The 26,463-nt window shown below is 35.5% G+C and overlaps 1 protein-coding gene across 6 annotated transcripts in view; it reads left to right on the forward strand.

Annotated features, from left to right (window-relative positions):
• DENND4A (DENN domain containing 4A) overlaps positions 1 to 26,463 on the forward strand; it is a 124,844-nt gene that overhangs the window by 40,208 nt on the left and 58,173 nt on the right. For all 6 annotated transcript variants that reach the window (XM_044925411.2, XM_025296299.3, XM_025296298.3 and 3 more), the window contains 8 exons: positions 1,483 to 1,732; positions 13,782 to 13,851; positions 16,219 to 16,388; positions 17,279 to 17,520; positions 19,036 to 19,102; positions 20,514 to 20,572; positions 24,343 to 24,487; positions 24,745 to 24,920. In XM_044925411.2, coding sequence (XP_044781346.2) covers positions 1,483 to 1,732; positions 13,782 to 13,851; positions 16,219 to 16,388; positions 17,279 to 17,520; positions 19,036 to 19,102; positions 20,514 to 20,572; positions 24,343 to 24,487; positions 24,745 to 24,920 — 1,179 coding nt within the window. The remainder of the gene's footprint in view (positions 1 to 1,482; positions 1,733 to 13,781; positions 13,852 to 16,218; positions 16,389 to 17,278; positions 17,521 to 19,035; positions 19,103 to 20,513; positions 20,573 to 24,342; positions 24,488 to 24,744; positions 24,921 to 26,463) is intronic.

A 26,463-nucleotide genomic window follows, 5' to 3' on the forward strand; every position in this document is an offset into this window, starting at 1 on the left:
AAAAAAGAAAAAAGCAAGATCAAATCGAGGAGTTAGCAGTTAGGCTAACGTTGGGATATACATAGCTGCTATAATTAAGCATCAAATTTTGTTCTAAATTTTCAAAATAGAATGTCAAAAGAAAGAAAAATATTAAGTTTGCTGACAGCTGAGACAAAAAGGAAATTAAAAATTACATTAGAAAGAATTTGACCAATTTTTGGCACTACATTTCAAAAATTGGTCAGATTTTTTTTCCATCATAGCTCAGTTGGTAAAGAAGCTGCCTGCAATGCAGTAGACCCCGGTTCGATTCCTGGGTCAGAAAGATCCCCTGGAGAAGGGAAAGGCTACCCACTCCAGTATTCTGGCCTGGAGAATTCCATGGACCATACAGCCCATGGGGTTGCAAAGAGTCGGACACGACTGAGTGACTTTCACTTCACTTTATTTGTATAATGGGATTTTATAAAAGGTAATACTGATTAATGTTGGAGACATTGCCTTCTATAATAATTTTTTACAGCAAATGTAGAAAATTTTTACCCTGATAGCTCAGTTAGTAAAGAATTTGCCTGCAATGCAGGAGACCCTGGTTTGATTCCTGGGTCGGGAAGATCCATTGGAGAAGGGATAGGCTATCCACTCCATTATTCTTGGGCTTCCCTTGTGGCTCAGATGGTAAAGAATCCACCTGCAATATAGAAGAGCTAGGTTTGATCCCTGAGTTGGGAATATCCCCTGGAGAAGGGAAAGGCCACCCACTCCAGTATTCTGGCCTGGAGAATTCCATGAACTGTCCATGGGGTCACAAAGAGTTGGACACAACTGAGTGACTTTCACTTTCACTTCAGTTTTCATTTAATTTAAATTTTTTAATTTTTTGGCTAAGGTCAAAGACAGTGTTAAAGTCCAAATTAGTGAATTCCGTGAGGGAATAAACTAATATTATTCAAGCGTGATGTTTTCTTTGTGTTCCCAAGTACTTTATGTAATAATATTTAGAACATTTAAGGAATTGGATGCCTGGCCTATTATTAAAAACTTATGACTTTACCATAAAGGAGAATGGGGAAACTTTCACTTATACTTTGATGACAGATAGATTTGAGGTCATTTTCTGTTTTGAAAGCCTTAAAAAACTTTTTTAACTTTGGTCAAAATACAAGTTTGCTTTTTCTAAAGATGCTTGGTTTTAGAGACATACATACATACACCTATCTATGTTATCTGTCCATCCATCTATTAAAATACCTTGGCACATTCTGCAAAATGTCATTCTGTGGTTTATGTCAATAAACACAGAGGTTAATCTGTGTTTTGCTTACATTATTAATTTTTAGCAGGGAGAACAGTTGTTCTTTAACTTTATATGGGGCTGTACAATTCAAACTTGCAGTACAGTTGGAATATTTGCTACATTTAAGGATCAGTTTGATTCCTGACAATATTACCTTTAATATTTGAGGGTGTTTTGTAATTGTGTACTAATTTATTTTTTAGGGTTTTATATGACTGGAAAGAAAGATTGAAACAAGGGTGTGAAATTATCCAGAGTACTCCCTATGGACGCCCTGCAAATATTAGCGGCAGTACCTCATCACAAAGAATTTATATCACTTACCGAAGAGCCTCTGAAAACATGACTCAGAATACGTTGGCTGTTACAGACATATGTATTATTATACCCAGTAAAGGAGAAAGTCCACCACACACATTCTGCAAAGTTGACAAGAATCTCAATAACAGTATGGTAAGTGACTCTTCTGCATGGATAAAATTAGCCACCCATGAAAAGAGCATAATTTAAAATAAATCTTTGGAAAACAGCATGGCACAATTACTGAATTAAAAAAATAGATTTCTTAAAGATGTCATATATTTTATTTTTAGGAAAGTAATTTAGCTGTACTTTCAAAAAGAACTGTGCAAAAAGCTTTCTTTCTTTTTTTTTAATTAAAAAAATAATTTTTTCCCCTTACTGCAAAAGTAGCGTGCTAGCTGAGGGTAACCACTCCACTTGTGCACTAGATCCCATAAACTCACCTATTTGAAATGAGGCCATGGCTTCAGCAATCCTCCCTACTTTTTTGTGACTCATCAGTTTTTCACTCTAATGGATTATTTCCTTCAGCCTGCAAAAGCATGTTACAATACCTCCCATCTTTATAAAGCTTCTTGATCTTTATATCCCACTCCATGTATTCCCCCATTTGATTGTCTTTATAATAAAAGGTCTTAGAAGAGTTGACTATATTCCATCTCCTTCCTCACTCTGACTCTTTTCCAGTAAAGCTTTTGTCTCCATCATTCCACCAAGATTTCTCTTGTTGAATCCAGTGGTTCAATGCTTCATCTTAATGTTTCAGTACATTTAGACATAGATGATCACTTCTTCCTTCTTGAAACAGTGGCAAGAAGAGAAGATGCAATCGTGTCCGACTCTTTGTGACCCTGTGAACTGTAGCCCACCTGGCTCCTCTGTCCATGGAATTCTCCAGGCAAGAATACTGGAGTGGGTTGCCATTCCTTTCTCCAGGGGATCTTCCTGACCAAGGGATCTAACTTGGGTCTCCCACATTGCAGGCGGATTCTTTACTGTCTGAGCCACCAGGAAAGCCTTTGCTGATTCCTTCCCAATTCCCTAACTTCTATGCAACAGTGTCACCGGGGTCAGTCCTCAGACCATTTATGTTTATAATCTAAACTCACTTCTTTGATGATCTTATCATTTAATTCTGAATTTCTGTGTCCCCACTGGATTTTTTGAATTCATTTTCTTTTCTTGGATATCTTATCAAATAGGTCATCTTAAACATAACATGTCCAAAACTGAACTCCTAGTGTTCCTCTCCAAATCTACTTATCCCCATAGTCTTATTCCTCTAGTAAAAGGGAATTCCACTCTTCTAGTTACTCAGACTAAGAATCCTCAGAGTAATCCTTAACCTTTATCTTCTACCTCTCATTCAATTCTTCTGTAAATTCTGTTGACTTTAATTTCAAAACATATTTTCAATTTGAATACTTTTCAACTTCTCCATTGCTACAACCCTGGTCCAAGCCATGACCATCTCTTAACAGGATTACTGCAATTCAGGAGTTAGACAAACTTTTGCAGAAAGGGCTAAATAATAAGTTAACTTTTGCAGGTCATATACAGTCTTTATTGCAGATTCACCTTTTGTTTTAAAAACAATCTTTAAAAAACATAAAAATCAGTCTTAGCTCAGTTGTACAAAAACAGGGCTTGGGTGGAATGCAGCCCATAGTTTGCCAGACCCCTGGTTTAACTGATCACTGATTCCTCGGCTTCCTACAACCTGTTCTTCACATCACAGCAAGAAGGATCCTTTTAAAGCATAATTTAGATCATGTCTCTCCTGGGCTTACAACCCTTATGGTTTCCCATCTCACTCTTATTAGTAGTAAAAGCCAAAGTTCTTCCAGTAGTCTAAGGCCATTATGTATGATCTGTAATATCTCAGTTGTATCCTAAGAGTTATTTGCAGCTGTGTGATCCCTACTTGGATGACCATTTCTTGCCAACAGCCATTCATATACAAAATGCCCTATTCTTTCATGCCATCTTTGCATTTTTTTCTCTCTTTTATTTCTTAAAAAGTAATCAGCCATAGGTATACAGATATCCCCTCCCTTTTGAACCTCCGTCCCATCTCCCTCCCCATCCCCTCCTCTAGGATGATACAGAGCCCCTGTTTGAGTTTCTTGAACCATACAGCAAATTCCTGTTGGCTATCTGTTTTACATATGGTTATGTAAGTTTCCAAGTTACTTTTTCCATACATCTCACCCTCTCCTCCCCTCTGCCCATGTCCATAAGTCTGTTCTCTATGTCTGTTTCTCCATTGCTGCCCTGTAAACAAATTCTTCAGAACCATTTCTCTATATTCCATATATGTGTATTAGAATATATTTATCTTTTTCTTTCTGACTCACTTCACTCTGTATAATAGGTTCATCTACCATCTGGGTTCATCCACCTCATCAGAACTGACTCAAATGCGTTCCTTTTTATGGCTGATTAATATTCCATTGTGTATTTGTACCACAGCTTCTTTATCCATTCATCTGTCAATGGGCATCTAGGTTGCTTCCATGTTCTAGCTATTGTAAATGGTGCTGCAATGAACAATGGGATACATGTATCTTTTTCAACACTGGTTTCCTCAGGGTATATGCCTAGGAGTGGGATTGCTGGGTCATATGGTGGTTTTATTCCTAGTTTTTTAAGGAATCTCCATACCATCTTCCATAGTGGCTGTATCAATTTACACTCTCACCAATAGTGCAAGAACATTCCCTTTTCTCCACACCCTCTCCAGTATTTATTGTTTGTAGACTTTTTGATGGTCAGACCATTCTGACTGTGTGAGGTGATATCTCATTGTGGTTTTGATTTGCATTTCTTTAATAATGGGCGGTGTTGAGCATCTTTTCATGTGTTTGTTGGCCATCTGTATGTCTTCTTTGAAGAAATGTCTGTTTAGGTTTTTTCCTACTTTTTGATTGAGTTGTTTGTCTTCCTGGTATTGAGTTGTATGAGCTGCTTGTATATTTTGGAAATTAATCCTTTGTCAGTTGTTTCATTTGCTATTATTTTCTCCCATTCCGAGGGTCGTCTTTTCACCTTGCTCATAGTTTCCTTTGCTGTGCAAAAGCTTTCAGGTCCCACTTGTTTGCTGCTGGTAAGTCACTTCAGTCATGTCTGACTCTGTGCGACCCTATCGACAGCCACCCACCAGGCTCCTCTGCCCACAGGATTCTCTAGGCAAGAATACTGGAGTGGGTTGCCATTTCTTTCTCCACCCACTTGTTTACTTTTATTTCCATTACTCTAGGAGGTGGGTCTTAGAGGATCTTGCTTTAATTTATGTCATTGAGTGTTCTGCCTATGTTTTCCTCTATGAGTTTTTTAGTTTCTGGTCTTACATTTAGGTCTTTAATCCATTTTGAGTTTATCTTTGAGTGTGGTGTTAGGAAGTGTTCTAATTTCATTATTTTACGTGTAGCTGTCCAGTTTTCCCAGCACCATTTATTGAAGAGCTGTCTTTGCCCCATTGTATATTCTTGCCTCCTTTGTAAAAAAAGATGGTACACATAGGTGCATGAGTTTATTTCTGGGCTTTCTATCTTGTTCCATTGGTCTATATTTCTGTTTTTGTGCAGTACCATACTGTCTTGATGACTGTAGCTTTGTATTACAATCTGAAGTCAGGAAGGTTGATTCTTCCAGCTCCATTCTTATTTCTCAAGACTGCTTTGGCTATTTGGGGTCTTCTGTGTTTCCATATGAATTGTGAAATTTTTTCTGCTAGTTCTGTGAAAAATGCCATTGGTTATTTGATAGGGATCTCATTGAATCTGTAGATTGCGTTTGGTAGTATAGTCATTTTCACAATATTGATTCTTCCTACCCAGGAACATAGAATATCTCTCCATATGTTTATGTCATCTTTGATTTCTTTCATCAGTGTCTTATAATTTTCTGTGTACAGTTCTTTTGTCTCCTTAGGTAAGTTTATTCCTAGATATTTAATTCTTTTTGTTGCAATGGTGAATGGGATTGATTCCTTAATTTCTCTTTCTGATTTTTCATTGTTAGTATATAGTAATGCAAGTGATTTCTGTGTATTGATTTTGTGTCCTGCAACTTTGCTAAATTCACTGATTAGCTCTAATAATTTTCTGATACTATCTTTAGGGTTTTCTATGTACAGTATCATGTTATCTGCAAACAGTGAGAGTTTTACTTCTTTTCCAGTCTGGAGTCCTTTTATTTCATTTTCTTCTCTGATTGCTGTAGCTAGGACTTCCAGAACTATGTTGAATAATAGCGATGAAAGTGGACACCCTTGTCTTGTTCCTGATCTTAGGGGGAATGCTTTCAGTTTTTCACTATTGAGAATAATGTTTGCTGTAGGCTTATCGTATATGGCCTTTACTATATTGAGGTAGGTTCCTTCTATGCCCATTTTTTGAAGAGTTTTAATCATAAATGGGTGCTGAATTTTGTCAAAGGCTTTTTGTGCATCTATTGAGGTTATCATATGGTTTTTATCTTTCAATTTGTTAATATGGTGTATCACATTGATTCATTTGCAAATACTGAAAAATCCTTGCATTCCTGGAATAAACTCAACTAGATCATGGTATATGAGCTTTTTGATGTGTTGCTGAATTCTGTTTGCTAAAATTTTGTTGAGGATTTTTGCATCTATGTTCATCAGTGATATTGGCCTGTAGTTTTCTTTTTTGTGTTGTCTTTTTCTGGTTTTGGTATCAGGGTGATGGTGCCACGTAGAATGAGTTTGGAAGTACTCCTTCCTCTGCAATTTTTGAAAGAGTTTTAGAAGGATAAGCATTAGCTCTTCTCTAAACGTTTGGTAGTATTCTCCTGTGAAGCCATCTGGTCCTGGGCTTTTGTTTTTTGGGAGATTTTTGATCACAGCTTCCATTTCAATGCTTGTAATTGAGTTGTTCATAATTTCGATTTCTTCCTGGTTGAGTCTTGAAAGATTGAACTTTTCTAAGAATCTGTCCATTTCTTCCAGATTATCCATTTTATTGCCATATAATTGTTCATAATAGTCTCATAATCCTTTGTATTTCTGCATTGTCTGTTGTAACCTCTCCTTTTTTATTTCTAATTTTGTTGATTCGATTCTTCTCTCTTTTTTTCTTGATGAGTCTGGCTAAAGGTTTTTCAGTTTTGTTTATCTTTTCAAAGAACCAGCTTTTAATTTTATTAATTTTTACTATTATTTATTTCATTTCTTTTTCATTTATTTCTGCTCGGATCTTTATGATTTCATTCCTTCTAATTTGGGGGGTTTTTTGTTCTTCTTTTTCCAGTTGTTTTAGGTGTAAAGTTAGGCTGTCTATTCGATGTTTTTCTTGTTTCTTGAGGTAGTATTGTATTGCTATAAATTTCCCTCTTAGGACTGCTTTTTCTGCATCCCATAAGTTTTGAGTTGTTCTGTTTTCATTGTCATTTGTTTCTAGAAATTTTTTTTATTTCCCTTTTGATTTCTTCAGTAACCTCTTGGTTATTTAGAAATGTGTTGTTTAATCTCCATGTGTTTGTGTTTCTTACAGTGTTTTTCTTGTAATTGATACGTAGTCTTATAGCAGTGTGGTCAGAAGAAGTTTCTTGATATGATTTCAATTTTCTTAAATTTACTGAGGTTTAATTTGTGACCCAAGATGTGGTCTATCCTGGAGAATGTTCCTTGTGCACTTGAGAAGGTGTATTCTTCTGCCTTTGGATGGAATGTCCTGAAGATATTAGTGAGATCCATCTCATCTAATGTATCATTTAAGACTTGTGTTTCCTTATTAATTTTCTGTTTTGATGATCTGTCCATGGGTGTGAGTGGGGTGTTAGTCTCCTACTATTATTGTGTTACTGTCAACTTTTTCTTTTATGTTTGTTAGTGTTTGTCTTATGTATTGAGGTGCTCCTATGTTGGATGCATAGATATTTACAATTATTATATCTTCCTCTTGGATTGATCTCTTGATCATTATGTAGTGTCCTTCCTTATCTCTTCTAATCTTCTTTATTTTAAGGTCTATTTTGTCTGATACAGGGATTGCTACTCCAGCTTTCTTTTGCTTCCCATTTTCATGGAATGTATTTTTCCATCCTCTCACTTTCAGTCTATATGTGTCTTGAGGTCTGAAGTGGGTTTCTTGTAGACAGCATATATATGGGTCTTGTTTTTTAATCCATTCAGCCAGTCTATGTCTTTTGGTTGGAGCATTTAATCCATTTACATTTAAAGTAATTGTCCATATATATGTTCCTGTTGCCATTTTCTTAATTGTTTGGGGTTGATTTTGTAGATCTTTTTTCTTGTCTTGTATTTCTTGACTATGTAAGTCCATTTAACATTTGTCGTAAAGCTGGTTTGCTGGTACTGAATTCTCTTAACTTTCACTTGTCTGAAAAGCTTTTGATTTCTCCATCAATTTTGAATGAGATCCTTGCTGGGTACAGTAGTCTTGGTTGTAGATTTTTCCCTTTCAGAACTTTAAATATATCCTGCCATTCCCTTCTGGCCTGCAGTCTGCTGAAGAATCAGCTGTTAAGTGTATGAGGTTTCCCTTGTATGTTACTTGTTGGTTCTCCCTTGCTGCTTTTAATATTCTTTCTTTGTGTTTAGTCTTTATTAGTTTGATTAGTTTGTGTCTTTGTGTGTTTCTTCTTGGATTTATCCCGTGTGAGATTCTTTGTGCCTCTTGGACTTGATTAACTATTTCCTTTTCCATGTTGGGGAAAATTTCAACTATAATCTCTTCAAAAATTTTCCCATACCCTTTCTTTTTCTCTTCTTCTGGGACCCCTATTATTTGAATGTTGGTGTGTTTGATATTGTCCCAGAGGTCTCTGAGAGTATCCTCCGTTCTTTTCATTCTTTTTACTTTATTCTGCTCTTCGTAAGTTATTTCTACCATTTTATCTTCCTGCTCACTGATTCATTCTTCTGCTTCTGATATTCTGCTATTGATTCCTTCTAGTGTGTTTTTAATCTCAGTAATTGTGTTGTTTGTCTCTGCATGTTTTTTCTTTAATTTTTCTAGGTCTTTGTTAATTGATGCTTTCATTTTCTCCGTTTTGCTTTCAAGGTTTTTGATCATCTTTACTATCATTATTCTGAATTCAATTTCAGGTACTTTGCCTATTTCCTCTTCATTTATTTGGACTTCTGTGTTTCTAGTTTGTTCATTCATTTGTGTAGTATTTATCTGCCTTTTCATTATTATTTTTTTTAACTTATTGTATTTGAGGTCTCCTTTTCCCAGGCTTCAAGGTTGAATTCTTTCTTCCTTTTGGTTTCTGTCCGCTAGGGTTGGTCCAGTGGTTGTGTAAGTTTCGTATAGGATAAGCTTTGTGTTGAGTTTTTGTTTTTCTTTCCTCTGATGGGCAAGGCTGAGTGAGGTGGTAATCCTATCTGCTGATGATTGGGTTTGTATTTTTGTTTTATTTGTTGTTTAGATGAGGGGTCCTTCACAGGGTGCTATTGGTGGTTGGGTGATGCTGGGTCTGTATTACAGTGGTTTCCTTTTTGTGAGTTGTCACTTTTTGATACCCCCTAGGGTTAGTTCTCTGATAGTCTAGGGTCTTGGAGTCAGTACTCCCGCTCCAAAGGCTCAGGGCTTGGTCTTGGAGCTCATGTAACTGAAGGAATACTTGAACAGGAAGCACACGTGATCTCCAGTGATACTGGTGTCACCACACAACTCCACTCAGGAGTTTGAAAATTCCAAGCCATTTTTGCTTCTGGTCTTTGCCTGAGCTGTTACTTCTGAAACCTCCTCCTCTATCCACTTTCTGTCCCATCCTTGCATTTTGATTTGTTGATGAAGTGTGACAATGGAGAGATTATGGTGGAGGAAGAAGATCACGGTAGCAAGTGAGTTTTAAAAGCCTTATATGGTACTGATAGTGATGGCAGAAAGGGTTTTTGAACTTTTTTGTAATATAATGTCTAGCTTAACCTCATTTCAAATTTGGTTTAGTATTTTAGCAAGGCTGTTCAGGCTCAAAGATACTTGCCATTCTCCCATTAGTGATTTTTCCCTTTATTTTATAGATTTGTTCGTTTTAGATTGAAAGTAAATTTTTTGGAACCGTTACTAGGTCTTATTAACCAAAGTGTTCAAGGTAGACTTGTTACATTGAAACCAAAACCAGGGACATAAGTTTCTGTTTTTCCTTACCCTGATGTATTGGTCCCGGTGTTGTCGGAGTATTAATTCTCTCCTGGAAGAGTAAAGAGGCAGCATAAAAGAAAAGAGAGAGAGAGTGTAACCTAGTGTGAACAGAATGGACTCCAGCTAACCTGCTGTATTTGCATTCCAGATACATGTCTTGGACAGGTTCTTTGACTTTCTGTGCTTCAGTTTCCTCATCAGGAAACAAAGATAAAGTAGTGTTTTATCACAGGCTTTTTGTGAAGATTAAATGTTTACTATTTGTAAAGAACTTAGGATAGTGCCTGGCACATAGTAAGTGCTATACAAAAGTTAGCTATTATTAATTACTCCTTAGTTAACTCTGCCTTTTCAGTTCCTTCTGTGTGTATTTAATGACTGAGAAAGAGCTTTTCTTTTGTTGTTGTTGTTGTTTAGTTTTGAGATATAATTAACATACAGTAAGGAAGAACTTTTATTTTTGCCCAATGTTTAAGCTCCTCTTAGTTCCCTTAAGAAACATTATAGGAATAAAAACCTCTTAAATGTTTATTTCCTTACTCTTAAATCTAGTTATCAGTCCTAAATGTAGAGAAACTGTCCTGATCTTAGTGGTTGGTGTCTTTTTTAAGCAATGGGTTGTGGTTTATATCTATTAACAATCTCTGTTCTATTGTCTATAAGGTAGTAAAAGTAAATTTAGATCTTCAGAGTAGACCTACAATGACTTCTAACTCTTTCAGAAATACTAAAATAGACATGCAATGCAGGAAACTTCTTTTCATATCTGTTGATTGTGTATATAATCAGGAAATGGTTAGGAATAAATTACTGATGTGTTGATAATGCTCAGGAGTATAGTTATATTATAGATTATTCTTGGTTTGGGGAGATTAGGTAGATTGAATGAAAGCATCTTCTAGTTTTTGAAACCAGGAGAAAATAAACCTAAAAAACAAAAAACTGAAAAAAAAAAAAGAATGAAACCAATCTAATGGACATGAGGAAATGCATATTGAGTCTTTCTTCAAATTCCTACATGATTTTTCTACCAGGCTTACAACTTTGGTCTCAAAATATATTTCCTCTACTTCTCCACCTCCCATTAGAAGTTTATGGGAAAAGTTTTCAAGAATGACTAGTTTTTAAGCTTTGGATCATAAGCCCTAAGTGATTTGGACTTTGATTGTTTTTTTTTTTTTTTAACAGAGTTTATTGTAAGATTGTTTAGAATAGAATGATAATATTTTAGAGCTGAAAGAGAATTTAAGAATGTCATGTGGTCCAAAACTGCAAAAATGTATAGTTAAGGATATTTAGACCTGGTGCTTTGATGCACACAGCAAATGTTTGGACTAATTTGGGACTTTTCCCTTAGTTTTTGACTCATTGAGAGTATTTTTTTTAATACTCTGTACAAATGGTTCTTGTTTTACAGCCTTTCAAGAATGTCAGTACTTGATTTAGCAAGTTTACTTAGAAAAGCAGAGTTATTAACCAAGCAAATAGTTAAATCATCTACGTAATTCCGGAAGAAATGTTTTTGCCATGGCAAACCACAGTATGGATATTTTATGGGTTAAACATTTAAAGTATTTTAAGAACAACAGCCCTTCCTAGTTTCTTTTTTGCTGAACCTTTTTATAAGAAAAAATTTAGAAAACGTTCTCATATTTAGTTTTTATATCCATGGCTCTTTTCTTCCAGGGCCTTATAACTTTTACTTTATCTCTAAGTCCTTGTGTTTTATTTTAGGATATTCCTTTTGGTTTCCACCACATCCACATGGTCATATATAGTTCTCTTTTTATCATCACAAAGGTTACTGAAGGCTTTTTGTTATCTTTACAAATTTGGCTTATTAGGAACTGGAGTTGGGACTTTGCTATACAGGACCTTTTATAAAATTTTTACCACCAAAAAAACTAAAGGCCCAATCTGCTGACACTCATAATATCCACTTGAATTTATACATCCCTTCTTTTGATGTGAAAATATTAAAATTTTTATTAGAATCAAAATCTAACAGAGTAACAAGCATAACTTAATGTCCAAATAAGTATGATTTAACATACTAATCTGCTTGGGGACATATTAAAAAAGTTTAAAAAAGCGGGAAATTTCTGGGTGAGGAGCTAACTTACTGCAACATTGTTCATAAACACACCCCAGAGAGGAACCAACCTAAATGTCCCTCAGTAAGGGAATGGATAAAGTAAAGTATTTCATTAATGGAATACTATCTACCAGTTGAAGTGAAGAAGGTAGATCTGTATCAATTTTACTAATTCTCAAAAACATTTTGATGAGTGAGAAAGCAAGCCATAAAGGCATGTATTCAACACTTCACCATTTATGTAAAGTTATAAAGCATATAACATAATGATATATACTTAAAGGTGTATATATTTACATAGTAGAAATTTTAAAAATGCATGTGAATGAAATGCAGTAGCTTCAGGCCAATAGTTAACTCAGAGGACGGAAAGGAATGGAAGATGAGGCTTTAGTTAAATGTGTAATTTTTTTGTTTATACATTAAAATATTGGAAGCAAATATGGTCATTGTTAACATTTGTTAAAGCTGGGTGATGAGTAAATGGGTGTTTTTATGGTAGTCTCTTAATATTTTTAAAATGTATTTCTTAAAGTAAGTGTATTTTCTTTATATATATTTGTTCTCAGTGCTAAGTATCTGTCGTCATGTACTGACTGGTCCATGCAAGCACTCTCCATCATGTATGCACAAACACATCACCTCACATTCATTCCTTTAACAAGTATTTATTAAGTATTTTTTATATAATAGGCACTGTTGTGGGTGCTCCAGATACAGCAGTGAGCAAAACAAAGCTTCTACCATCATGGAGCTTATTATGTTCTAGTGGTGGGAGGCAGATAATAAATAACAAAATATGCTATATGCCAAATGGTGGTAAGTGCTATGTATGGAGGAAAACAACAGCAACAACAAGAGAGGGGTAATAAGGAGGACCAAGGAAGGGAGAGGGAGACTTGGTATTGCATATGAAGTGATGAAAGGAGGGCTGTCTAATAAAGTGACGTTTGAGTTGAAACCTAAAGGAAGTACGCTTTGTGAATGTATCTGTAATCACCTCTTGTCAAGTGGTGGCATCTTCTAAGTTACACATCCATTTCAGGCTTCTCACCTTACCTCTATTTGACTCTACACTTGGATGTCTAATAGATGTTTCCAAACTTACTGTGTCTAAACCTCCTTTACTCTCAGATTTGCTTTACCCACAGTCTTCTCCATCTCCTTTGGGGACTAGGAATTTGAAACTCTTTTGGAAATAGCTATTATTTAAAAGTGTGGTACCAAACAGATGAGATCCTTTAGAGAAAGTAAAGAAGAGTCCACATTTAATGATCAGGAAAAGAGAGGATTCTACAAGGGAGATTGAGGACTGGCCAGAGATGTGGTGGTGAGGGACCAGGAGAGTGTGATGCTTCAAAAGCCAAGAAAGAAAAATGTTTCAGGAAGGGGGTCATTAGTGATATCAAAATCTGTTGAGAGACTGAAAAAGATGAAGACTAAGAATTGACTATTAGAATTGGTATCATTAAAGTTTTCAAGGAGTTCTTTTAAAAAATTGTGGGATTAAAACCTGGTTTGGAATAGATTCATGACAGAATAGGAAATAGGGAAATGGATATGGCAAATTACAACTCTTGAGTTTGGTATAAAGAACTATGAAAAATCTGGCAATATCTGAAAGGTGTTGTGGAATCAAAAGGAAGGTCTACATCCACATGAGTGGATATTTCTTGTTTATCATTTCTGTCCAAAGTTTGAACTTAGAATAAAATCTAAATTGTTGTGGCTTGGTTTTGTTTTAAATAGTTGTTTTCCTCATGTTATTTCTGTTGCAAGGAGAAAATACATTAAATTTTATTTCTGAAAGAAAATTGGGCAATAACTCCAATAAAATGCCCCCAAAATAATCAACTGAAAATAAAAAGAAATCCATCATTACATACTGCAGAAATCAAAGAGATTCTATTAAGTTACTGCCTTTTTAAAGTTTAATGATATTTCTTTTATTTTTTTTCAAATTCAGTGGGGATCAGCAGTATACTTATGTTATAAAAAATCAGTGGCAAAGACTAACACTATATCTTACAAAGCTGGTAAGTATAATTTTTCATGGAATACTTAATATATAATGTATTATGGGACCAATAAGATTAAAGAAAAAAAAACTGTCTTAAAATGTGTTAATGTCAGGACTGAGACTATAACACACGTCTTTTGATTGTTTTGTCTTTATCCATACGTTATTGGATGCTTAGTGGAATATTAATTTTAAAAGAAGGTAAGGTTTTTTTTAAATAATAGGTTTAAGTAAATAATAAGTAGATATCATTCTCTTAAAGTCTTAACTCAGAAAATGTGAGGAAAATATTTATGTTCCTTTTGAATTAGTTTCCTTAATATTTATACAGCTACTGTACTGTGTGAATGTTAGTCATGTCTCACTCTTTTGTGACTCCGTGGACTGTAACCCATCAGGCTTCTCTGTTCGTGGGATTTTTCAGGAGAGAACACTGGAGTGGGTTGCCATTTCCCTCTCTAGGAAATCTTCCTGATCCAGGGATCTAACCTGAATCTCTTGTGTCTCCTACACTGGTAGGCAGATTCTTTACCCCTGGCGCCACCTGGGAAGCCTAATATTTATATTAAATTTAGTCAAGTCTGTAGTTTATATGTAATTATATTTCAAAATAATCAGAAATATTATAAATAATTTATAATTTTATAATGCATAGTTGAAATTTTCAGTTGCCAAAAGCCTCAAAATATCAAGTTATTTACAAGAAAGCAGATTCAGCTTTTCAAAAAATAAAAATTTAAAGTTAGTACTCTAGACTCCTACCTTCTTCTGCCTGTGATTTTCTAGGATCCACAGTTCATTGCTGTTTCTGTAGTTTCTTAAAGGCTATACCATTATTTCATGACTTGAGAAAGTAATGGACAGTTAAGTGTAAATCCTCATGAGATCAACGGGTTGGCTAGCATATAATTTGGAGAAGGCCATGGCAACCCATTCTAGTATTCTTGCTTGGAGAATCCCATGGACAGAGGAGCCTGGCAGACTATGGTCCATGGGGTTGCAAAGAGTCAGACATGTTTGAGTGATTTAGCAGCAGCAGCACCAGCATATAACTAGAGAATTTTAGAATTGCCTTGGACCTCAGTATATCTAGTTCATCTCACTTTATAGATGAGAAAACTGGACACCGATAGGTACACGACTTGTCCGAAGTCAAACAGCTATTAGTGGCAGACCAACCACTCATATTCCCGGTTTGTCATTTTATTTTTAACATTGTGTCGTGATGGCTTCCACTTTAAGGATTCAAGCTTAGGAAACCTATTACTGTTTCTAGTCCCACAAAATCCAGTAAAAGAGTCTGGTCTTGAGGGTTTGTTAAGTAGATACCTAGACTGCTTTGTCAACTAGTCTATTTAACATGAAATCATATACCGCTTGAAACTCTATTTTCATATAATCTGAGATTATTCAGAAGCTGGGCTTAAGTTGATACTGTTTTAAAGACATTGTAAACATGTGACTTCTATTTTTATGGATAATTTTTCTTGTATTTGTGCTAGAAGTCATATATATATATATAGTCCTATGGAATATCTGTTTTAATGTGTCAAAAAAAAAAACAAACCCTGAGGCAAAACTATCAAAAACTAGTAAAGTGAATATATGCATATTGAAAATTTCCTCCCGAAATAGTATGTTTATATGCTGTAAGGTCGTGTGAACACAAAATGAATTTTTAGGAAAGTGAAAGAAAGTGAAGTTGCTCAGTCGTGTCTGACTCTGCGACCCCATGTAGCCTACCAGGCTCCTCTGTCCATGGGATTTTCCAGGCAAGAGTACTGAAGTGGGTTGCCATTGCCTTCTCTAGAGAATCTTCCCAACCCAGGGATCGATCCTGGGTCTCCTGCATTGTAGTCAGATGCTTTACCATCTGAGCCACCAGGAAGTCTGGATTTTTTTTTTTTTTTAGGAGTGTGTGCATATTTGTGTATGTTTCTTTGTGTGTGCTTAGTTGCTCAGTCATGTCTGATTCTTGGTGACCCCATGGACTGTAGCCCACCAGGCTCCTCTGTCCATGAGATTTTCCAAGGCAAGAATACTGGAGTCAGTTGCCATTCCCTTCTCCAGGGAATCTTCCCCACCCAGGTCTCCTGCATTGCAGGCAGGTTCTTCACTCTCTGAGCTACCAGGGAATAGTCTTTTCCTGTTTGCCTTACTAGCCTTTGTGGATGAAGCTTGATAAATATTAAGTAGTTAATATGACTAATTTAAGGATTAAAATCCACTTGAATCCTATTAAAGCATTCAGAGTTACTTGGTGAACATATATAGTGTTTTAGTCTTCCAGATGTGTTAAATAATAAAGCATTTTAGCATCATTCAAATTATGAGCTGCTAAATTCAAGAGCTGATGAGCTAATATTTATTATTGTTTTTATAGGTCTAATTTGTAGATACCCTCAAGAAGATTACGAGTCATTCTCACTCCCAGAATCTGTTCCCCTGTTTTGTTTACCAATGGGCGCAACTATTGAATGTTGGCCATCAAATAGCAAATACCCCCTCCCTGTATTTTCTACGTTTGTGTTAACTGGAGCCTCAGCTGAAAAGGTACTCTGTGTTTAACAAATGATATCTGCAGTTTTCTTGTACATTTTCAAGTCTTAAGTTTTATATGCAGTAACAATAGAAACAATAACTGGTTAAATTGGATCGATTATATGCACCTCTTTCACATTAAAATAATTGTATCTGGAGACATAGGAAAAGAAAATTTTCAGTCTGTCTCACATATCCAAATGCTTTTCTTGTGAATACGGCCAAAGATTTTTTTCATTATCAAATGATGATCCTGCATTGCTTCATTTTCTATGTTACAAAAGTTTTAAAGTAATACTAAAGACTTTATTAAATATGCAGTGCTGTTTAGAACCATAGCCTATTATCATTGAAATGGACTTTGATAATCTTGTAGTATAATATCTTCGTTTTATATATTGGGAAATTGAGGTCTAGAGAAATTCAGTGAATTGTCTGAAGTTGAAATTTGTATTTCCTTATCTAAAATTCTGTCCTTCTCTCTACTAAATAATTATTAGGTGGGCCAAAAAGTTTGTTTGGATTTTTCAGTAGCATCTTACAGAAAAACCCAAATGAACTTTCTGGCCAACTCATTGTTTTCAGTCATTTTCTTATACAGAATATCAACACAATTGCTGTCACTCTTTATGAAAAAATTTAATTAAACATATTGTTTTCCAGTAATAAGGGGACCCAGCAGTTGCACCGTGTGGTTTTGTTGTTGTCGTCATCGATGTTTTAATGTACTTCAAGAAAGCAAGAGCAATGTCTCTTCACCACTGTCTCTGGTACCTGGCACCTTGCCTGCCTCATAGGCATATAATGGCTCATAATAGCTCATCCATTAAATATTTAACCAATAATGTGATTTGAGTAAATGATATAAGGCATATTTATCAAATATATTATCTCTTTTCCAGGTCTATGGTGCTGCTATTCAGTTTTATGAACCATACTCCGAGGAGAATCTCACAGAAAAACAGAGATTTCTTTTGGGTTTAGCATCATCAGCAAATGAGAAGTCTGATAGTTCCAAGACAATTCACACTAATAAATGCATCTGTCTTCTCTCTCACTGGCCTTTTTTTGACGCATTCAGGAAGTTTTTGACTTTTCTATATCGTTATTCCATCTCTGGACCTCACGTCCTTCCAATTGAGAAGTAAGTTAGCAGCCTTCTCGGTTCAAAATTTGGCAGCTCTTTCCACTGTGTATGGTATATTTGTACTGGAAATTGAATGGATTTTATTTGGAAACTAAATTTTTCAAGAGAAAAAAAGATTTGGTTGATTCAGTTAGGTAATATTTCTCTTACTATAACTGTGTGTGTGTGTGTATTCAGCTGCTCAGTATGTCTGACTCTTTGCGACCCCATGAAATGTGACCTGCCAGGGTCCTCTGTCATGGGATTCTCCAGGTGAGGATACTGGAGTGGGGCTGCCATTTCCTCCTCCAGGGGATCTTCCCAACCCACATCACTTGCATTGGCAGGCAGGTTCCTTACCACTGAGCCATCTGGAAAGCCCCAGTTAGATCTACAGTTTTGTTATTTTAGATGATTTTATTTCTAACAAAATGACATAAATGTTTCATTTTTTAATATCTTGTGAAGTTTGGAGATTCTAATTGGAATTTCTTTTTTAAAGGTTTTGTGATTCTTATTTTACATATAATCTGGGCTTATTATATTCCTTACTGTTTTTAGATATCTTAGATATCATTTTAGATATGCAGAGGCCTGGCGTGCTGCAGTCCATGGGGTCTCAAGGAGTGGGACACGACAGAGCAACTGAACTGAACTTAGATATTTTGGGCTTCCCTGGTGGCTTGGGAAACCTGAGTTCGATCCCTGGGTTGGGAAGATCCCCTGGAGAAGGAAATGGCAACCCATTCCAGTATTCTTGCCTGGGAAATCCCATGGACAGGGGAGCCTGGAGGGCTACAGTGCATGGGGTCGTAAAGAGTTGAGCACTTTGACTTTCACTTTAGATATTTTAGATACCATGCTCTTCTGATGTTTTCTATCCAGATGACATTATCTCAGTTCTGCGGCCAAGATGATTTGGAAATAGTTTAAAAGTAATATAGAAATAAAATAACTCTTTCTTTAAAATGATTGTTTACTATTGTTTCCTTTTTCCTTTTCCATGGTGTTCAAAACAAAACCCATCAATCTATCTTTTTATCTGTCTTCATATGGGGAAAAAGCCCAAAAAATCAGCAATAGAATTTTTAACCTATTGTTAATCGAAAGTATATTATTCTTATTTTAGAAATAGTTAAACTCCTTCATTTTTCTGAAATACTCAATGGTTGCTTCATTTTTTAAATATGAGCAATTGACTAAAAATAAGTGTACTGTAGTACAAGGATTAGCTCCTTTGGTAATGTCCACATAAGGTAGAACTTACAGTGGCTTTTGAGACATTAATACAATTATTACTGGATATGAGAGAGTATTAATATGAAAATTTTGGGTCTGGGTTTATTCAGAAGGGACTTAAATGGTACAAATGATTTTGGTTGTTTGTTCACTTGTTTTTGTGGTAGCAGGGATTTCGAAATTATCGGTACACAGAGCTTTTGACTCAACATGAACTTGTGGTGACATGTTGACCTTTATAGCATATGGCATTCTCTTTGGAATCAATTAGGTTTTTGTTTGTTTGTTTTTAAGGCATATTTCTCATTTTATGCATAAAGTTCCTTTTCCATCTCCTCAGAGACCACGGATTCTAGTTCAGGTAAGATTTTCTTGAGGTAAGTGCTCTACTGAATGATTATGGACTCGGTCAAAATGTAACCTAAGTATAACAGTTTTATAAGAGGAAAGAAACATCAAATGGAATCAAAAGAGAACCAGATGCTGCTTCATGCTGGAGTTGGGACCCTTATGATTTTATTAACTGCCTCCCAGCCAACATCTAATGTTTCCTCTTAGATAAAGGGTTGTAGACTTGAAGTAGACAGCAATAGACATTTTGAACACATAAAAAGGGACTGCTTTCCCTAAGTTTATTCTTGGTATTTAAAACTTTTGCCTTTGGCACTTACTCCCTAAGTTAAATGTATTAGAATAGATGAAAGAAAAAGTTGTGTGTTTTCCTAATTGCAGGAAGAATTGCTCACATCCTTGTGACGGGAAGTTTAAAGTGAACATAAATTATTTTCCCCATCTCTTGTCCCAGTTGACTTTATCTTTCCTTTTTTGTTTATTTTTCTTTTTTGTTTATAATCTTGATATGTAAGTTGTTTTTCTAATCTATTTAAGCATTATTTTTGAAGTGATCTTGAGAAAATATTTCATGTGTTATCTCTGTATGTGCCTTATTGTATTTATCATAACCCTTAGTGGACTATCATTCAAAATTAGAAATCGTTTATAAATAGATATTTAAGATTTGTGTAAATATGCATAAAATTTAAAATGTAGATTAATTGTATTAATATATTGATACAGATAAAGTGTCTAGAAAAATATCATTTTGATAAGCGTTGTAAATAGTCTGTATATCTACATATCATCCCAAGTTACTTCTTGATATTTAGTGCCAGAATATATATATATATAGCACATTCAGGTTGCATACACATAAAAGATTTATCTTATAGCTGAAGTTGGCAAGTTTTTTCTATTGAGGACCAAACAGTAGATATTTCAGACTTTACAGGCTGTGCTGTCTCTCTGAAAACTGCTCAGCTCCACTTTCATTGCACAAAAGCAGCTCTACATAACATGTAAACAAATGTGCATGGCTCTATTTTGGTAAGACTTTATTTGTAAAAGCAGGTGGTCTGTGGATTTGCCCTGAGGCCATAGATTAACTAACCCTGGTTTTATGATATTAAATGAACAGTGTATTCTTTCAATGCAGGTTTGTTAAAATGGCATCAGGGAAATGTTGAGGAACAGAATAAAAGAATATGGTTTAGAGTAAGAATTAGTAGTTAGGGCAGTCATCAGGACAAGTCATCAGGACATATTTTTTAGGATCTTAGTAAGTGATTTAGATGATTCCTATACCTGGTGCATGGGAATACTGAAACTTTATGGACATCATCTATATATATGTGTGTGAAATTTTTTTTACAGGAAGGTGGTGTTTTAAAGTTAATCTTTATATTTGAAATACTTTATTTCATATCTATTTTCAGTTATCACCACATGATAATCTGATCCTCAGTCAGCCTGTTTCTTCACCTCTTCCACTGAGGCAAGTAAAACTTCATTGTGTTTCTCTAAATGTTTAGTGTAAACTAAAATAGCATTCAAGTATTTTCTGTTTTTCCTAGGGAAAATTGCAAATGTTAATGGAAATACTTCTCATCTAATTGTTTCTTATTAAATTTCTTTTACTTAAAATTTAGGTTAAAGTTCTTGAAGAACACAGAAAAACTATTTTACAATAGTGTTTGGTATTTTGCATATCCACTTAACTGTGATCGAGTGTGTACAACTGTTAATGCATAAATGAGTACATATGTCTATAGTTTATGAAAATGATTGTTTTTTAGCTTTAAATATCCTCTGAAAAATACTCATTTTAAAATTAACCCCCAAATAAAAAGTTACTTATAAATACTAGCCCATGGAATAGAATAATGTATTTCATCACTTTAAAAGTTCAGAGATTATGAAATATGTTTTTTCTAAAGTATCATTTCTTGATATTTAATTAGCCATGTACTTTTTCTAGCAGGGAAGTAGTTACAATATAATTAAGTTATTTGGTGGCACATACCTAAGGGAGAACAGCTGCCATCTTTGACATTAATTTTGTAAGAATTGCAGATTATTTCATCACCAGGTCTTGGCCCTGGGTGACCAGTGTTTTCTTAACCTTTGTTTGAACTGAGAATAAACTAGAAATACTGAGACTACCAAGAGACTTTTTTTTTGGTAATGACTTTATTGATATATAATTCACATCCCATACAGTTCACCTAGTTAAATTGTACAATTCAGTGAATATATTCACAGTGTTCTGCAACTATGACTGTAATCAACTTCAGAACATTTTCGTAGCTCCAAAAAACACCTGTATCTTTTAGCAGTTACCCTCCCTTACCTCTACCATCCCTGCAAATACAAACACATAGACACCCTCCCCAGCCCTAGGCAACTGCTTATCTACTTCTTTCTCTACGGATGTGCTTGTAATGGACACTTTGTATAAATGGAATCATATAACAACATTTTGTGTATACATTGAATTCTTTACTTGAACATTATCTACATGGCAGATCATTTTATAGAAAAAAGCAGATAAATTTTCATTTTCCATATTTAATACAAGGCAGAAGACGCAGATGACTTCAAAACCTCATAAAACTTCATTGTTTTCATAGTGTGTTTCGGATGCAGCGTTTTCCCTACAAAAGAGCAACAGATCAGATCAGATCAGTCGCTCAGTTGTGTCCGACTTTTTGCGACCCCGTGAATCGCAGCACGCCAGGCCTCCCTGTCCATCACCAACTCCCGGAGTTCACTGAGACTCACGTCCATCGAGTCAGCGATGCCATCCAGCCATCTCATCCTCTGTCGTCCCCTTCTCCTCCTGCCCCCAATCCCTCCCAGCATCAGAGTCTTTTCCAATGAGTCAACTCTTCGCATAAGGTGGCCAAAGTACTGGAGTTTCAGCTTTAGCATCATTCCTTCCAAAGAAATCCCAGGGCTGATCTCCTTCAGAATGGACTGGTTGGATCTCCTTGCAGTCCAAGGGACTCTCAGGAGTCTTCTCCAACACCACAGTTCAAAAGCATCAATTCTTTGGCGCTCAGCCTTCTTCACAGTCCAACTCTCACATCCATACATGACCACAGGAAAAACCATAGCCTTGACTAGACGAACCTTTGTTGGCAAAGTAATGTCTCTGCTTTTGAATATGCTGTCTAGGTTGGTCATAACTTTCCTTCCAAGGAGTAAGCGTCTTTTAATTTCATGGCTGCAGTCACCATCTGTAGTGATTTTGGAGCCCAAAGAAAAACAAAGTCTGACACTGTTTCCACTGTTTCCCCATCTATTTCTCATGAAGTGGTGGGACCGGATGCCATGATCTTCGTTTTCTGAATGTTGAGCTTTAAGCCAACTTTTTCACTCTCCACTTTCATTTTCATCAAGAGGCTTTTGAGTTCCTCTTCATTTTCTGCCATAAGGGTGGTGTCATCTGCATATCTGAGGTTATTGATATTTCTCCCGGCAATCTTGATTCCAGCTTGTGTTTCTTCCAGTCCAGCGTTTCTCATGATGTACTCTGCATATAAGTTAAATAAACAGGGTGACAATGTACAGCCTTGACGTACTCCTTTTCCTGTTTGGAACCAGTCTGTTGTTCCATGTCCAGTTCTAACTGTTGCTTCCTGACCTGCATACAGATGTCTCGAGGCAGATCAGGTGTTCTGGTATTCCCATCTCTTTCACAATTTTCCACAGTTTATTGTGATCCACACAGTCAAAGGCTTTGCCGTAGTCAATAAAGCAGAAATAGATGTTTTTCTGGAACTCTCTTGCTTTTTCTATGATCCAGCGGATGTTGGCAATTTGATCTCTGGTTCCTCTGCCTTTTCTAAAACCAGCTTGAACATCAGGAAGTTCACGGTTTACATATTGCTGAAGCCTGGCTTGGAGAATTTTGAGCATTACTTTACTAGCGTGTGAGATGAGTGCAATTGTGCAGTAGTTTGAGCATTCTTTGGCATTGCCTTTCTTTGGGATTGGAATGAAAACTGACCTTTTCCAGTCCTGTGGCCACTGCTGAGTTTTCCAAATTTGCTGGCATATTGAGTGCAGCACTTTCACAGCATCATCTTTCAGGATTTGAAATAGCTCAACTGGAATTGCATCACCTCCACTAGCTTTGTTCGTAGTGATGCTTTCTAAGGCCCACTTGACTTCACATTCCAGGATGTCTGGCTCTAGGTCAGTGATCACACCATCATGATTATCTGGGTCGTGAAGATGTTTTTTGTACAGTTCTTCTGTGTATTCTTGCCATCTCTTCTTAATATCTTCTGCTTCTGTTAGGTCCATACCATTTCTGTCCTTTATCGAGCTCATCTTTGCATGAAATGTTCCTTTGGTATCTCTGATTTTCTTGAAGAGATCCCTGGTCTTTCCCATTCTGTTGTTTTCCTCTATTTTTTTTTTTTGCATTGATCGTTGAAGAAGGCTTTCTTATCTCTTCTTGATATTCTTTGGAACTCGGCATTCAGATGCTTGTATCTTTCCTTTTCTCCTTTGCTTTTCGCTTCTCTTCTTTTCACAGCTATTTGTAAGGCCTCCCCAGACAGCCATTTTGCTTTTTTGCATTTCTTTTCTATGGGAATGGTCTTGATCCCTGTCTCCTGTACAATGTCACGAACCTCATTCCATAGTTCATCAGGCACTCTATCTATCAGATCTAGTCCCTTAAATCTATTTCTCACTTCCACTGTATAATCATAAGGGATTTGATTTAGGTCATACCTGAATGGTCTAGTGGTTTTCCCTACTTTCTTCAATTTAAGTCTGAATTTGACAATAAGGAGTTCATGGTCTAAGCCACAGTCAGCTCCTGGTCTTGTTTTTGCTGACTGTATAGAGCTTCTCCATCTTTGGCTGCAAAGAATATAATCAATCTGATTTCGGTGTTGACCATCTGGTGATGTCCATGTATAGAGTCTTCTCTTGTGTTGTTGGAAGAGGGTGTTTGTTATGACCAGTGCATTTTCTTGGCAAAACTCGGTTAGTCTTTGCCCTGCTTCATTCCGTAATCCAAGGCCAAATTTGCCTGTTACTCCAGGTGTTTCTTGACTTCCTACTTTTGCATTCCAGTCCCCTATAATGAAAAGGACATCTTTTTTTGGGTGTTAGTTCTATCTTTAAAGTTGAATATATAATGTGAACTGTAACCCTACCCTAATCATAAACTTTTAAAAATTATTTTGTATAATGAGATTTTGGATCTGTGTTTTTTAAATTATATCTCTTTGTTTGGATTTACAGTGGTGGCAAGTTTTCAACACTGCTCCAGAATTTGGGTCCTGAAAATGCTGTGACACTCCTGGTGTTTGCAGTAACAGAGCATAAAATTCTCATTCATTCCTTACGGCCCTCCGTGCTCACCAGTGTGACAGAAGCATTAGTGTCTGTGGGTATCACAGTTTCTTCTTGGCGATCAGTTTCATTTTAAACGTAATTATTCATATAATTTAAAGCTATTTCAATGCTTAACTAAAATCCAGAGTGTAATGAATTTTAATTTTCTGACCATTATCACTAATTGTAATTATTTAACAAGTATTAAACTACTTTAGATATAAATATTTAAAAGACAATTTTCTGTGTTGCCAATGAATTATGCTTCAATGTTAAAACAGCTAAATATTCTTTTATCTTTTATCCAAGATGATTTTCCCTTTCCACTGGCCGTGCCCCTATGTTCCTCTCTGCCCACTGGCTTTAGCAGATGTCTTGAGTGCACCATGTCCATTCATAGTAGGAATTGATTCAAGATACTTTGATCTCTATGACCCTCCACCAGATGTCAGTTGTGTTGACCTAGATACCAACACCATTTCTCAGTAAGTTTGTTTCAGTGATTCTACATTCTGTAATTTGCAACTTCGTAGGTTTGTTTTTTTTTTTTTTGGTATATTTTGTGATAATAATTAGAATTCTTTTGAGCTATATTTTTTTTTTTATATTTGGGGTTTTTGCCATCTTTGAATCAGTTCTTACTATACTTTGATGAGATGGATTTAGTGTACTAGAGAAGGTTTTATTCCTCAGATATTTAAATATTTAAGAAATATTATAATCTTATGCCTTAGAAATTTATGTAAGGAATGTAAGGATTTTATAATTTTCTCTCTCTTTATTGAAAAAATATTTAAGTTGTACCTACTGTAACTATATAGCTTTTCTTTAATTCAGTATTTTCTCTTGTGTCCTTTCAGTTTAATCATACTTAAGCTCTTCAGGAAAGAGGAAATTGATGCAATACCACATTGCATCCACAGGACATACTTAAAATAACTGCAAGTTACCCTGTTAGTAAAGCCCCAAAGCTAGTTAGTACCTTTTACAGTTTAATTCTTCAAATGTTAAAGTAACATCTCTCTTTTTTGGCCAGTTGTTAAATGTTACATGATATAATGTTTTTAAAAATTGAAATGCAGTGTTGTAAATAAGTGTATACTGTATTTATTATGGTAATAAATTACATTTCCCTTCTTTTTATACTTAATTTGTTAAAATAATTTTTTTCTTATTTTAACTTTCTGTTTTGATCACTAATGAGTTAAAAAAGTCAAAAAAACATTGAGTTGTTTGCACTCATCAGTGGTCTTCCTTCTTGGTTTTATCACCCTTTCAAACCTATGGGAGGACTAAACCAGTGAACTAATCACTTTCTGCTTTCCTTCATCCTGAATTTCTGAAACCTCAACCTGAAATTTGAAAGAAAACTCCTGAATATGAAATTTGTTGTTTCCTTTCCCCTTCTCTGACTCATAAATACATAAAGAACATGTTATGAATGTCAAGTTTCTGAAGGGAAATTAATATCTGATAATGTACTAGGCATAAAACTGTATGCATAGCCTAAGGTATCTCTTATTATTCTCTGTATTTTGTGAGGTAGTTTTTACTAAGCACTCTGCCAGACAGATAAGAAAACCAAAACTTAGATTTTTAAGTAATTTAGCAAAAGGCACATAACTTATACTCACGGGACTGATTTTGAAAACATCATGGTCTGACTCCATAACTAGTACTTCGGCCACTAATTATTGGCTAACTAATTCTGTAATAGTAATCTTATAAATGGAACTCACCATGAATAAAAATGCAAAAGGTTGTCATAGATTCAAACTTAGGTACTAGATAAAGCGCTTCTCCTCAACTAAGTTTTAGAGTGATGCTATCAAGGGCAAGAGGAGGAAAATTATGTGAGTAAATAGTAGTAATTCAATGTAATGAACTGATACCAAAATATTGTTCATTCATTTATGCTACAGACATCTCAAGTGTCCTTCCCCCCACCTTTTTTTTTTTGCTAGGCACCGGGAATAAAAAAACAAACCAAATACACTCCTTTCTCTTAAATTGCTAATAACCTAGCAA

The sequence above is a fragment of the Bubalus bubalis genome, chromosome 11 (assembly GCF_019923935.1).
Source record: "Bubalus bubalis isolate 160015118507 breed Murrah chromosome 11, NDDB_SH_1, whole genome shotgun sequence".
Classification (NCBI taxonomy): domain Eukaryota; kingdom Metazoa; phylum Chordata; class Mammalia; order Artiodactyla; family Bovidae; genus Bubalus; species Bubalus bubalis.